The sequence below is a fragment of the Echeneis naucrates genome, chromosome 3, assembly GCF_900963305.1.
Source record: "Echeneis naucrates chromosome 3, fEcheNa1.1, whole genome shotgun sequence".
Lineage (NCBI taxonomy): Eukaryota > Metazoa > Chordata > Actinopteri > Carangiformes > Echeneidae > Echeneis > Echeneis naucrates.
Window position 1 is genome coordinate 15151379 of NC_042513.1, and position 15117 is coordinate 15166495.

Here is a 15117-nt window from a genome sequence, read left to right on the forward strand (position 1 = left end):
CAGTAAGGTTGCCCTTTTTTGGGACAGGTATAATGAGCAGGAAGGAGTACTAGCAATATGCAACTTGCAAACAGATGTTATGGTGTGTTTTTAAATCCATGTACACCAAACTTAGGGATCAAACATTATAATACAGAAGCAACGTGAAGCTAAATGAATGTCATTGAAGAAATTCATGTGTGTAAACATTAGTAGATTTTTTATGCAATCCAAAAGGTAAAGAAATATGAGATATAATTCTGGGGAGAACTATGAAACATCTTATTCACTTATATAAAGTCGATTTGTTAAACATTTAGACTGTGAACTGAGTTGTTCATTATGTTTGCATTCCTTGTTATGTCTTCTCAGGACTCAAGCATCCAGGGTCCAATGTATTAACATCCCCCCAGAGTGCCAACCAGGGGTGCTGTCACCTGGTGCACCCATGGCCCGCAGCGTCAGTGCCTTTGGTCCTCTGGATGCAGCACCCAGACCAAGCTGCCGTGTCCCTACGTCAGGCAGCCTCCCCAGCCGGCTCAACGAAACCACAGTCAGTGTCAACACAAGCCACAAAAGTTTAATTTAAAGTCATATCTGAAGTTTCAAGTTATGAGCATTGACAACAAAACATAAACACATAAAACTTGCTCGATACTCTACCCTGGTGATGTGGTCCAGTTTGTCACACCGTAGCCACAGCCCAACATGGACCGTGTTTTATGGTCTGTTTTCCTCTAAAGACTAAAGGCTGAAACAATAAACTAGGAAAATAATCCTGCTTCTCACAGTTTATCACTTCAGAAAAGTTTTCCTGTTGACTTTTTTTTACAACCAGTGAATTCGCCCTCTGGTGGTCATCAGATACACTGATGGTTTAAGGCGCTTAATTATTTGTTCAGTCTCTGTTCTCATTCAACTGGTTTCACTATCTGCTACTCAAAGTCAAAAAGCAGACAGACAAAATGTAGCAAATACCTAGTGACTGTATCATTTAACAGACTAAAACTTCCCTCATAGTCATGGCAGATTATTCAGTTCACCCCCATCTCCCCTCCCCCTCATTAACTTTGCTCTTAGCATTAAGAAGTCAAACTCTTATAATTAGTGGCCTTCCCAGGATCCACTGAGCATGGAGTGGCGGCTCCACAACCCAGAGCCAGTGACAGTCCCATACTTGAGCCCACTGGTGCTGTGGAAGGAGCTGGAGAGTCTCCTGGAGAACGAGGGAGACCCAGTGATCACGGAGGCTGACATGGTGGACCATCATCCCATCATCTACTGGAACCTGGTCTGGTACTTCAGACGCCTGGAATTGCCTAGCAACTTACCTGGACTCATTCTCACCTCAGAGCACTGCAACAGGGATTCACAGGTGAGACACACTGATCATCACTGTAGTTCCATTCTGAGGTTACAAAGGGCTGAATTTCATCTTTGCCCTGTTTTCACACCCAGCAGTAATATCACAGTGCACTGACACACCAACACCCCTGTACAGAGATTTTAGGTACTCTCCTGTGGCTCTTTTGGATCCAGATTTCACAAGGTTAAGTTAAATAACAAACTGGTAGCCAAACTAAACAATACAATATGAAGATCTACTTGTAATTTTTAAGTAACACACATTATCTTAGATTAGCCCTATTGATGTCATGACAGTAATTGTTTTTGGGTCATGAAATTAAAGACAAAATGTGGAAAATGAAAATGAACTGATGATTATTTCAAACTAATTCAGATGCATGTACAATCATCTGTGTTGGATATTATTTTAATAATTGTGCTTAAGGGATTTAATGAGTCCATTTGTAGGTTGCATGAAGTGAATCTGAAGTGACCTACTCACAGTACCTCCCTCTCTCTTGGCCCTCAGATGCATCGTCACTGGATGTCAGAGGACAGTAAACACGTATTGATCCAGATCCTGTGGGACAACCTCAAGCTTCACCAGGACCCCATACATCCTCTCTACATCCTCTGGAACACATACAGTGAGTCACAATGCCAACAGGTCCTCTTCATAGTTCAGTCTTCAGTGAATTGATCAGGAGTGAACAGCTCTGAGACTGTCACGTCATACCTGGTTGTCCCTTGACCACTAATATGATCTCATTTCCCAGATTTATTTGCAAATAAACAGGTAGGTGTGGCAGGTCTGTAGTCACAATACTTGTGAAAGAGTAAATCCAAGAGGTGAGCTGCATGAAGCTCTACAGATAAAAAAAATTGTAATCAAATTGAAATGCTAAAATGTGTTTAGTTAGTGCTGATACAACTCTTAAGTCTAATGGGCTTGCAAGAGATTCTGGTATTTATTGGTTCTGGCCCAGATCATTCAGATCACACACTGTTAACCATGCACAGACCTGTCACCTGTCCAGCAAGGAGGCTACACTGTGTGTCCTCAATGCAGTCCAAAACCAAAAACCCCCTATACTTGCTAATTTTGTTGTAAAGGGTATTTGTGTATCCATACAACTAGCCAGATACATCTTCATCAGGTATTTTACTCAACACTCACTGGAGCCTAATTAGGAAGAGAATCTGGTGAACCATTTAGTTATAATAGAGGGAAAAATCAGTGATCCGTAATACACTGCAACATTAGAAGTGTTATTATTAGAAGAAGTAATCATGAGAACAACTGCACATCAGCTGGATGTGTGATCACTGTAAATGAATGGACTCATGCTAACGTTTTTAGCTTAGCTAACCTGTTTTAATTGATTGTCATATGGAGAGGGGCATGGAGGCAACAAGCTCCTCCTGCTAACAGCCTCTGTCTGCTCTCTGTTTTCCAGGGCTTAATTGTACTCTGTTGTTAGAAAGTGAGTGTTCATCTCTGCAGCAGTCTCCCACAGATGAGTCCTGTTGTGTTGTGCTCTGGCTGTCCTGTCTGAGGCCTGCTGTCTAACTGTGTTGTGTGTCCTCTGCTTTGTGCATTGCAGTATTGTCTGTGAAAAGTCAGCCTATACTTTTCATGGTTTCAGTGTGTCTGTTCAGTGTGAAATCTGTGAAAGCTTTTATTTTTATTTTTTTTTATTTGTTGAAGCAAAGACTAAGAAAGTGATATAATGGGAAAAATAATGTCAACACAATATAATACAATAACAACAACACATGACATATTGTCACATCATAAATGTTATTTGTATATAGTCCTTTTCTTACAGGTTCGTGTAAATGAAAGTACAAAGACGACTGATGAGCTGACAAAAAGGACAAAAACAAAGTATAAGTAAACAACATAACACACTGTAACATGACAACAGAACAACAACATGATGATGACATGCACCTCCACAAAGGGACAAAAAAACTTAGCACTTTTAGCTATCACTATACCTATCTTGCTCACAGTGTTTTACATTAACACATTTATGCATTTTACTCTATTTTTACTTAATTAAGAGGGAAAGGGAAATAGAGAGAGGGAAATCAATAAATGAATGGTTTTGTAGTGAAATCGGACTATTTTGACCTAGCTCTCTATTTGAATGTGGGTTTGTATCTGTGTCTGCTCTACTTTTCAGCTTGTGGACATGAACATTAAAGATTGTGACATCGCAACTTTAAAAGATTTGTCTTTATTATTGCTGCAGCACTTCAAGGGCTGGGTACTGATCAGCATCCACTTCATCCTCACAATCCTGAACATTTTTATACATTAAACTCACTGCAGTATCTAGAGCTGTTAAAAACTTAAAAAAACTAGGTAAGACTGTTGTGTTGTTGTTGTTGTTTTTTTTTTTCTGGTTCATAGAGTGTGAGTTCAAATTTGATATTGATTATATGCTGGAACCAACTATTATGTTCATTATCAGTCAATTGTGAAGTCCATGAGGCATCAGAAGGTGTGAAAAAGTTAAAATAACAACAAACATTTTGATTGCAACAAGAAGTCCAAAACAAGCAGGAATTTTGAGAAGCTAAATCAAAAATTTGTTTCACTTTTGCTTGAACAAGGAGTAAAGAGAACTTTATTTTTTTCTATATTGAATTTCACAAATTCTGAGTAGCCTACAAGACAGACCACAAAGGTAAAATATCAAAGATGAGTCGCAAGTAGCAAGTTAGACAATTGAACATTTAAATCTCTGGTAATTTATTCTTACACCTGAATGGTGCTTTTTTTCTTTCTAAAATAGATAAAGAATAATAAAATTACAGTTTATCACCATTTTAGTCAAGTATATTGAACTTATTACTTTGTTGACAAGTACAAACTGGCATCTGATTGTTTTCTAATCACCTTCTAAAAAATATAATGTAACAACAATGTAACTTTTATTTGACTGAGTCCAGGAAATCCAGTGAACCAAGAGATCTATTGGAAAACCAATCATAAACTCAGCAAATTCACAAATTAATAAATCATGCTTTCTAACTACAATACTTTTCTCCATGATACATATCAGATTCTGTTCATAAGGTTTAACTATTTTTTTTTATATTTGAATCTCATTTAATTTAAATTTAGATTCACTGATGAAACAATATTGGACTCTTTATATACTGAAATATTAATTTCTTGACAGTGTTTCTTCATTTTTATCAAAAATTGTATGTATTACTATGAAATAATGATCATCATAGAAGAAATATGAATGATTATTGAAGATGATTGTATTGTCCACACACTGTAAATCTAATTAATTAGATCATTAGATTGCCATTACTGTTTTACTGGATTGATGAAACCAGTATTGGAAGTTCTGCTTTTTACTGGTACAGATACCCAGCCCCAAGTGCTCCACAGGTCTCACTCAGACATACCATCCACATTGTGTGTGTCATTGTTATCCTGTTTTTTGTACGTGTGACAAATTCACTGCTGAACTTTGTATATATATGTCTGTGTGTGTTTTAGCAGATGTGGGTTACCCTCTGTCCAGACCGGTCCCAGAGGAGGAGAAGCCGTTCAGCGAGGAGCTGCTGCACAGTGTGGTGAAGAGCATTCAGAGGAACAATGTCAGCAGGCCAATGGCTCAGCTGCTGCAGCTGCTTGGTCAGACACTTGGGGTCAAAAGGCAAAGGTGAGCAGATATATGCCATACAGGGCGTGTTGATCCTGAACTGACCAATCATCTCCTCTGGAAAATATCAATTCTGATACCTAAACTTGTGTATCAGCTGTGTATTACTGGCCCTATTATCAGGTTCAGGTTATATAAACCATAAATTTACTATTTATCATCTAATTTTACTGTCATCAAAAATAAAACTGGAAAAAAGTTGAATTTTTTAAAGGAAACTGCAGCAACAATTTAGCCAAATTACAGATTTTTTTAGTAACTGTATAAACCTGCATATTTGTGTAAAAAGTAAAACTGATGCTAAACTGTCTGATTTAATGACAGTGTTAATGACCATGACCTCCACCAGCTAACCCTAACCCACTATTGATCTTGAAATGAAGCCTGTCAAGTAACTGAATATCTGCACAACTTGATTTATTAGAGATCAGCTCTTACCTGCCCTAAATCAGTAGCCATCACCAGCTCTGCAGCACAACTTCCTGTAGAGGAAACAGCTTGACTGCAACTGTGAGCTTCTTAATGAGTCATGTTTAAGTGGTGTTTAAGCTGCAGGAGTGACGGAACCATTTCAAATGAATCCATCCATGGTATAATCATTTGAATAGACTGCAGCCCACTCCACAGCGTACCAGTGCCATTGACCTGACCTAAAATTGTTCCAGGTTTCATTTTGTGTTGTTATCATTAGTCAAGACATATGTTAAGTTTCTGTAGCGATGGGAAGATGATTTGATTTTCACACTTCCCCCCATTGATTCACACTGTTACTAAACTGTGGAGTTGTGACTCAATCATTGACCACCACTCATTTCTTTTCAGGAGTTTGTACAGAGACATCCTCTTCCTCTCTCTTGTAGCTCTAGGAAAAGACAATATTGATATCGGTGAGTCCATATTTATATTTTTTTGTATCCACACATTTTTTACATCACTGCCAGTGATACATTTTTTGCTGACTATTGTTTGGCTTTGGAATGAAGGTTTAAAAAAATAAAAATGGTGGGGAAGGGCAGAAAGTTGTCTTTTACCAACCCATTGACAGTGACTTTCATAAAATTGATATTGAGAAAGTCTGACCTGATTACTCTGTTTTGTTTTCCGTGTTTGCTGTAACTCCATCATTCGCTTCGTTTTTATTTGGTTTTGAACTCTGTCTGCTGTTTTGGACAGAAGTGTACAGCAATCTGTTGTTAATTAACTGAAAAGCAGAACTGCCTGAAAGGGGCTATTTGTAAACTCAGAATAGCATTGACAGCTGATTAGTTACCACTTGAGAAGGAAAGTAGCAAGTTTAGCATCAAATGTAATTCTGTTACCAACATCAGTCTCCGGAGATGGAAGTTACCCAAGTAACTCCTATCTCTGTCAGAGCTTTTCATGGATCAAAGTTAGCATGCTAACCAGCTAACTCTGCCCTCAAGACCTAGCAGAGGACATCAGATCATCTATTATAATCTCTGGTCTTGTAAATACAACAATGGCAAGAGCCCTTCCGGCTCTCCCCCAACAAGTCAGTCGGCTTTATTTATTTAGCACATTTACAACATCAGTCGTCAAAGTGCTGTCCAATCACAAAGATAAATAGTGTAAGGCATAATCATCTACACATATAAAAATGAAGTCAGAATAAAATATAGTCAGAAGCATTAAATAAATCAAATGAAAATCAAGGCTCACCTAGCTGGGACCGAATTCAAAAGAAAAGAGATGAGTCTTCAGGAGAGTTATAAAATGCTCAAGTGACAGCTGAGGTCTGAGTTTTAGGGCTTTATCACCTCCTTCAGAAAAAGGCCTGATCCTCTCATGAGCTGAACCTGGTTAGAAGACCTCAGTGCTCTGGTTGTAGTGTGAGGCTGTAAAAACTCAGATGAATAGAAAGGAGCCAAACCTTTTAAACATACAAGTAACCACATTGTGGCAGAGAAAACTTTCACAGTCATTTGATCTAAAAACAATCTAGCTGTAATCCGTTAATATTGGCCCTGAAATGAAAACACCATGAGGAAGTGAAACCGTGCATCTCCAGCATGAGACAGGTTGTCACAATTGTAATAATGCTGATGTCTCATCCTCCTCCAGACGCCTTTGATCGTGAGTATAAGTTGGCATATGACCGCCTCGTGCCGAGCCTGGTGAAGCTGACCCATAACTGTGACCGTCCTCCCAGCGCGGGGGTCATGGAGTGTCGCAGGACATTTGGAGAGCCTTACCTGTAAACACTCACCTTCACACGCCAGGATCAACACCTGCCTCTCCACCACTGATTTATTCATTTGCTTTAAAAATAGCTCAGGAAACATGTTTTAAGACTGTGAATGTGCACTACCGGGGGAAAAAAATGACCATAAAGGTACAGATGACTGTGGTCAGCACTATGTAGCTGGAAATAGAGTAAATAAAAACAAACAGACACGTTTTCTAGACTGGAAACACCCCGTTCATAAACCACCTTATCCTGTCATTGAGTCAGACTCACCTGCTTTCTTCTAAATCCTGTGAAAATGGTTCAAACTGTCAGTACACAGCAGTAGAGGATTTTTAATGCAGCATTTATATTATATAGTCATACAGTATATGAAGACTAATATTAGCAATATTTTAACTTGAAGTCTATTTATGCAGAGTCAGCTTTATTTATTGTTGTTGTCTTCTTGTCGGGTGTAATGTCAGTTTATTTTGTGCTGCAGTCTCAAACTTTAGACGGGGACTCGCTGCTTATTTCCACCAACATGTTGACAAGATATTGTGTGTTAGTGTCTCTTCTAAAAAACACAAGAAAACAAAAAACTGTCAGTCATTCATGGTGTTGGGTTACGTAAAAAAAAATTAATGAGAATGACAGTGATCAATCCACAGACAAAACAACTACATTTAAGACAGACACCAGATAAAACAACAAAATGAGTACATAAAGTACTAAATATTAGGGCTGGTTTGAAAATGAAATCAATTCTCTGAGTAAGATTCAGTAGCATAATCTGATGTTGGTCACACCTTAACCCTCTAACAACTCTGGGATCCATTCGTCATTCAAACTATGTCATAAAAATACAAAATGTTTTTAGTAATGAATTCTTCATATTAATCAGAATTAGTGTTGTAACGGGAATATCTCTCAAATCAGGAATCAGTGGCAGCACCCAGCCATTATTGACCAATAATGAGAATCTTTGAATCTTTAGTTACAGCCCTTAGTTGAATGTGAAAAACCACTCCTGAAGCAGCCTGTAGTGTTTGTCCAGTATCAGAGGTTCAGTGTGCTGCCCCATAATCACTACTGCATTCTGCCTTTCACCCAGTTTTATTTCACGTTTACATTTTTAACTTGTCAATCTTTTATCATTATATGCACAATAACCTTTTCAACACCAGTGGAAAACCATGCCAATGTCAGTGTTGCTGTTGGGATGAAGCAAAGACGATCGCCAAACACACACCTGAGGTCATAAAATGTTCCTTTACATTCATGTCTGTGGCTTCACCTGAGTTCACAGAAGGTCAGAGGGCAGGGGGACAGCTGTGGCTCACAACCTTTCCCAGCTCAGGGCCATCTTCAAATTCCCAAAATTGCAGACCAAATAATACTCTCAATAACTCTGAAATAATAGTACACTCATCTTGATTGTCTTTCCCTTCTGTCGAATGACCAGCTGTCCTTTTTTTAATGAATGTTATTATCTTTCACCTTTTTCCACAGGTTCCTTTACAATGCTAAGCTGGCTACTAAGTTTCCTTTTAACTTAACTTCCAGTGTTAGGTGGCCTGGGACATGCTAGTTAGGGGGTCTTAGTGTCCCATAACTTCTCATGTTTGACACAAAACATACCAGATGTGGGTTTATTCACCAAAGTCTAAGTCCTCTCTGTCACCATCAAATTCATTTAATGAAATTCATTTAAAGGCGTCTCCATCCCAATAGTAGCACTGTCTTGCCAACTAGATGCCACTGAGAATATTCATTTTTGTCTTGGACCATGCTGGTTACATTGGCTCATCACAGCGTTGGGTCTTAATACAAGTTTTTAACGATTCTACGGATCAGTTCATTAATTTAAATAGCTTTTTTTTAAACAGAATCGCACTATTTGCAAATGATTTGTGAAACATTTCTTGTATTTTTCCACCACACAGCTAGGAAACTGCTGCATAATAATTTTTCTGTCAGTGCAACTCTGGTTGGTTCTTCATGAAGCTGCTTGAATTTCTTAAAAGGAAATTCTGGTGTTCTGCAATTTTTTATTATATCAGAACATTTTATTACATCATATGAGATATTTTTATTATATCAAATATTAAACTCAGATGCACAGAAAAGAGCTGAGGTCACTATAATATTGTTGAGGGGCTGTTGCCCTGTCATGAGTTTAGCTGCACTTTAAGGTTACAAAGGTGTAAACCTGTGCCGTCAGATTCAGCGATCAGATTCCAGGTTTAACATTCAGTGTGCGGACAGCTTTGTGAAGCTCGCATTTAATTTCTATAATTCAAACTTCTTTTTTTTTTTTTTTTCTCCAAGGCAATGCTTACCCATGCTGATATAATTATGTTTACAATTGTAGGTTTCACTTCTGCTGCTCATTTGCAGAAACAGGAATAGTAAATGACATGTCCTGTTCCTGCTAAATAATGAAACAAACAGTATCAGTGGAGGCTTAACTGTGAACTAATGCTCTATATTTAATGGACTTGTACTGGAAAATGGTGCCGATTGGAAATGGTACCCCCCAGCAGGCTGCATGATGATGAGCTTTCTGCAGCTTTCCGCAGCTAACCGCTGCTTAAACAGCTGAGCCTGCTCTTTGAGCTGCTGCATTGTTAAGTTTAAGTTCTGGATCAGGACAGGGAAGTGTTTTCAAACAGGAGAACATCTCACAAAATAGCTTTACCCAGATTGTCACTTCCAACTCTGGTTCTTCAGCCTCATATCTGAATTAAGATGGCTCCTGTGATTTCTTTACAGTTAGGTTATATTTGTTTTTGTTTGTGTTATTTTCAATCATCAAATATCTACAGATGGACATCAGAGGGTTCTGGATAGGGATGTCTCAGCTTTAGGATAATGTACTAAGGATCCCTCAGAGGTCAAATGTCTCAGTATCTATATGAAAGTCACACGGCCGCTTTCGCTCCAGTCCAAAAGGGATTCACATTTCAGTGATGCAGTAACAGGTTTTGTTTTGGGTTTTTTTTTTTTCTCTGTTCAGCTCTTATCCAAGGGGATCCTTGGGATAGGTTTCCTGTTAAAGTACAGGAGTTTAGGGAAGTCACTTAGACATAAATGATAAAGTTGGCAAAACAATAAGAGAAAAGAAACAGAATCAGCAAAAAGAAAGTGTTTTTTGTCGCACAACAACAACATAGACTGACTGGGAGGCTAAACTGCCCGTACACAGAAAAAGACCTAAATACCACAACAGACAGACTTTAATGGAGGAGTCACACAGCTCATCTGCTGGGAAATGTCCTCCCTGCTCCAAACTGAAGACACAGATACAGCTGTGTCAGTCACCGGCTGGAGAAAAGGGGAGGACACATCAGCCCCACTGATCAGAACTTACTCATCAGCCATAACATAACAACCACCTGCCCAATATTGTGTAGTTCCCTCTTTTATCATCAAAAAGACCCACTCAAGGCTGGACCGCCCCAGACCTCTGAGGATGAACTGTGGTATCTGGGCCAAGACGTCTGCAGCCTTTTTCTTGCTTCAACACAACAATTCTGGACAAAATGTTCCCTTGCTGCCTCGTCTATCCCACCTCATGATGGGTGCCATGGTAACAAGATAATCTGTGCTATTTACTTCACCTTTCAGTGGTCATGTTATGGCTGGCAAGTTTCAGTCCGTCTGAGTGAGGCAAAAATCCAGAACCTGAAGTTTTTCAAAGTCTGTTTTACCACCCAGATAACTGCCTGCTCTCAAGTACAGGAGATGCAGAAAATGCTACGCAGAAATCCAGTTAGTGTTGACATTTGTCAGGTAAATGTTGTTTTCTGTGCACCTACCGAATCCGCTCACATTTGTGTCAAGCAAAACTGGCATACTACTTATCTGCCTTAAAACTGAGGGAATGAAACATAATGGGTTATTTTAGGATCTGAAAGAAAAATACACGATCCTTCAATGATCACAGATTGTGATTGTGGGAAGAACTGGATTTTGTCAGTGTCACCACACATTATGTTTTGTTTTCATGTGGTTGTTAATTGGGTATAACTGACAGACTGACACAGTGGTTGATGGAGGACCTGGAGCTGGAGCTGATAAAGGTCTCATGAATGTCAGCCATGTGTGTGCATTGTGGCAGAGTCATCCAGAACTGGAAAAATCAGTAACCTGCACTTCGTCCAGAGAAAGTGAACAGTTTCATCCCGTAAAGTTCAGCAGCTCCTGAAAAGGACACATCGACTCTGATCAGCAGCTCGGAAAAGCTGCCAGCCATCTGTGGATTTCTGTTGTGTTAGAAAAAAAAAAGTTGTACAAATGAATGGTTTTGCAGAAACTGGGCCATGTAAATGTGAACTTGCCCTTTGTAGAAATCTCATTTTATAACAAATGATTCACCTGTTCTGAGGTCCTGAGATATGGTGAAGGTTCTGTGGAGAGCCCAGATCTACAGGACTGTTAAACTGTAAATAAAATCACTTACACTAAAACTTGTTTGCTTGTTTGCACCACATATATTATTACATTTGTTGTGACGTCCAGCTGGGAGGAGGCCCCGGGGCAGACCACTCTGGGCTGGGGAAAGGAAAGTCTGGGGCTCCCTGCTGAAGTTGCTACCCCCCCCACGACCCGACCTTGGATAAGCAGACGAAGATGGGTAGATGTTCTGATGAACATTTGATGGTGCTGGAAACAGAAATTCTCCACATAGACAAAACCATGGATGTAAATAAGACAGGTTTTTAAAAAATGGTGACAATACACTCTGTCTTTGTGAAAAATGATGAACTTTGGTTCACTAGAAAGCTCCTCAGGGAACATTCACACATTATCATCTGTTCCTTGCTAACATGGTAAAGTTACAATGCTTAACTCTACTTTATGGCCAAGCGAACTATTTATTATAATGGACACTTAACAAATGCTAACATTATAACATTTCTTTAGTGTTCATGTGACCATTAGCAAAATGAAATGCAAAATAATTAACAATAAGATTGTTAGCATTGGCATCTTAAAATGTTAATAATAGCACATTGAATGTTAACATGTTATTAACATGCAAAATCTGCGACAGTGAATGTCCATTGACTTTACTGTGATTCCAGATTTCCCTGATAGAAACGGCAGGAACTGAACCCGGACCTGGACTCATCTCTGACTGTTTTCTGACCGCTCTGTCTGGACTTTTGGCCCACTGGTTCCTCCTGAGGCCATAAATCTCTGAAAATGAAGTGTCTTGTTCTGACGATTGAAATTGAATATCCTCACTCTGTGCTGTAGTGATGACTGTATTCACGGCCAAACAGGAAATGTGGTTCATCCAGTCAACTTTTCACAACACAGCGGATTTCTTTCCACACTCTCTCCCCTTCTTTAACACACCTTCCTAGGCACTGTTTGGTTTACTGTTTTCTAAACGAAGCGCCCACATCACATCTGCTTTACAATGTTCTGCCACTGTTGCTTTATTTTTGAGTCACTATCTCTGCTGCTTCCATTTTTCCATTTCCACCACTGAAAACAGTCATCGCCCTCCCCTTACCTGTAACATTTGTTAACACTTTCAACGGCTGTTTTTTTTAATTGTTTTTATATAAAATGTATGAGTAGAAATTGAACTGGTCTGTGACTTTGTGAGCTTTTTTTTTTTTTTTTTTTTTAAAGATGTGCATCTCCTGGTAGAGCCAAGCAGCGAAACAGGGAAGATGGACTCACACATTGGTTGGTTTTTCATTGAGATGAATTTAAAACATGAGCAAAGGAGGTCACCTCAATGTGTTTGTAGGTTTTTCCTACAGAAACAATCTATTGACAAACAGGCAAACAGAGAGGAAGAGGCCACAGTGAAGTGATTGTGGAAGCGCTTGCACAGTCACACATTATCTGCAGCTCACAGATGAATATTAAATAGTTTGACTGGGCAGACTTCCCACTCCGTTTCACCTTCGTCACAGACGGGGTGGAGAAGGTCAAGGTTTGGTGGAGGAAAAGGTACAGTATTTAGGTGGTTTCTATGGTAGCAGCTTCCTCACACATGCAGCACAATGCACCCACCAAGTTTAAGCTTCTTGTGGCTGCTTCTGGGCATCGCTCCAGGATGAGCTAATAGTGTTTGGACAATTTCTGCAGCAACACTATTTCATTGTGTTGATTTAACATGTTGACAGGTTAATGCAGATATGAAGAAGTGAATTCCAATAAAATGTCAGACCAGATCAATGATAGAAAAATATATTTATTTGTGACATGATTGCTTTTCAGTGGCTATTAAAAGATCAAGGGGAAGGATTTGTTGTGTTCAATTACCACAATTCACTTAGAACAATAAACAATGTCCATCTTTGTTCATTTTACCTCACTTGCTCCGAAATTGCTCCGATTTCACCTGGTTAGTGTTGTAGGGTGCAGAATTTAATGTAAAGATTGAGGTCATACAAACCAGCAGCCCCAGTATACCTGTCACCTAATAGCAAGAAGGTTCTGGGTTTAAAACTGGGTCTGGAGTCTATGGCTATGTTTATACAGCTGGCCCAAGTGGAACCAATCAGATCCCCCCATTTCAGAATTCAATGCAACTTTTACATCACTTCAGATCGACAATTGTCATAATTGTGTGCAGACGGGAGGCACAATAAAATAGAGTGACATTGAAGAGGGCAGGATAAAATTGCAAAAAATCTAAACACCAATAAGTCCAATAAAGGCAGTGTTTTTGTTTTCACCCAGCTGAAAGGTCCCATCCACTGAAGTGTATACAGCATCTCACTAAATGAGATTACAAACAGATTCCATTCACCTCAGAACACACTGAACCTGAATGATGTCCGTGAACGCAGACCCACATTGTAGTGTTATTTGTAAATTGGTTGATTTGTCATCTTGTTTGATGTTTTTTTTTTTTTTTTTTACAGTGTGACTTTGGTTGCTGTTCCCTGATCTTTTGATAAATGTATAAATGAGCATGGCCTCTGTAAATGGATCCTTCTGATGAAAGATGGTAGATTTTCAACATGTATATCACCAGGACACCAGTAACACCAGTAAAAAGAAATGAAAGCAATCAGAAAAATACCATCACTGCCTCAACATCAGACACATGTAGAAAAACTACTTCAAATAAATAAATATGTATCAGACCTCTGCAGAGCTTAATGGAGAGCTGACCGCTTGAACTGGCTTTTTTGGAACAGACAAACTGAAACATGCAGCTCATAGTTGGGGACCTGTGTTTGACAGGCTGCTGAGGCTGATGAGAGCTGTGAGCTGCAGTTAACTGGAAGTTCATCAGCGTGAAGAGCAATGTGTAATATGTGTTACCATAAAAATATTGATTAGAGCAGCGTTAGGTTCCATCATGGGTACTTTGGGAAAGTGGACTGTAAATCTGTAAATCCCAAATATTGTAAGAAAACGTGTCAGTAACGCTGCCGGGTTACACCTGTTTCTGCCGAGCTCGTCAGCTCCTTTACCTTCACCTGCCTGCCAGCATAAATATTCTGCCATTCCTCACACATTGTATCATGAAGGACTTTACAGCACTCAGCTCCAGACTGAGCTCTTTTTGCTGTTTGCATGTTCCTCCTGTGCCTGCGTGGGTTTCCTCCCCAGGTCACATTCCCGTCCAAAGACATCATGTCTTTGGATAAGTGGTAGAAAGTGATGAGTGAGTGAGTAGTGTAAACTGGATTTAGGACCGAAACAAATGAAAATGGACATAAACTTTGATCGGATAAAACAGGAGAATATAAAGTATCAATTTGCTATGATGTGCAACATAAAAGGCCCAATATTAAATGTAGTAGAGGACACTGGCTCTTTATGGTTGTGCATCCATTGCTTTGTTTGTTGTTTTCACACAGCACATAAGATCACATGCTTTAATTGCATCATATGTGGATTACTGTAACCGTTTTTAACCTGTCTGGA

At 39.2% G+C, this 15117-nt stretch overlaps 1 protein-coding gene across 2 annotated transcripts in view; it reads left to right on the forward strand.

Moving 5' to 3' along the window:
* The window catches only part of LOC115040663 (C-myc promoter-binding protein-like), a 65581-nt gene extending 56107 nt beyond the window's left edge, over positions 1-9474 (forward strand). For both annotated transcript variants that reach the window (XM_029497564.1, XM_029497565.1), the window contains 6 exons: positions 352-532; positions 1100-1354; positions 1856-1973; positions 4856-5018; positions 5841-5905; positions 7101-9474. In XM_029497564.1, the coding sequence (XP_029353424.1) occupies positions 352-532; positions 1100-1354; positions 1856-1973; positions 4856-5018; positions 5841-5905; positions 7101-7237 (919 nt within the window). In that variant the 3' untranslated portion in view covers positions 7238-9474. The remainder of the gene's footprint in view (positions 1-351; positions 533-1099; positions 1355-1855; positions 1974-4855; positions 5019-5840; positions 5906-7100) is intronic.
* The last annotated feature ends 5643 nt before the right edge of the window (positions 9475-15117 follow it).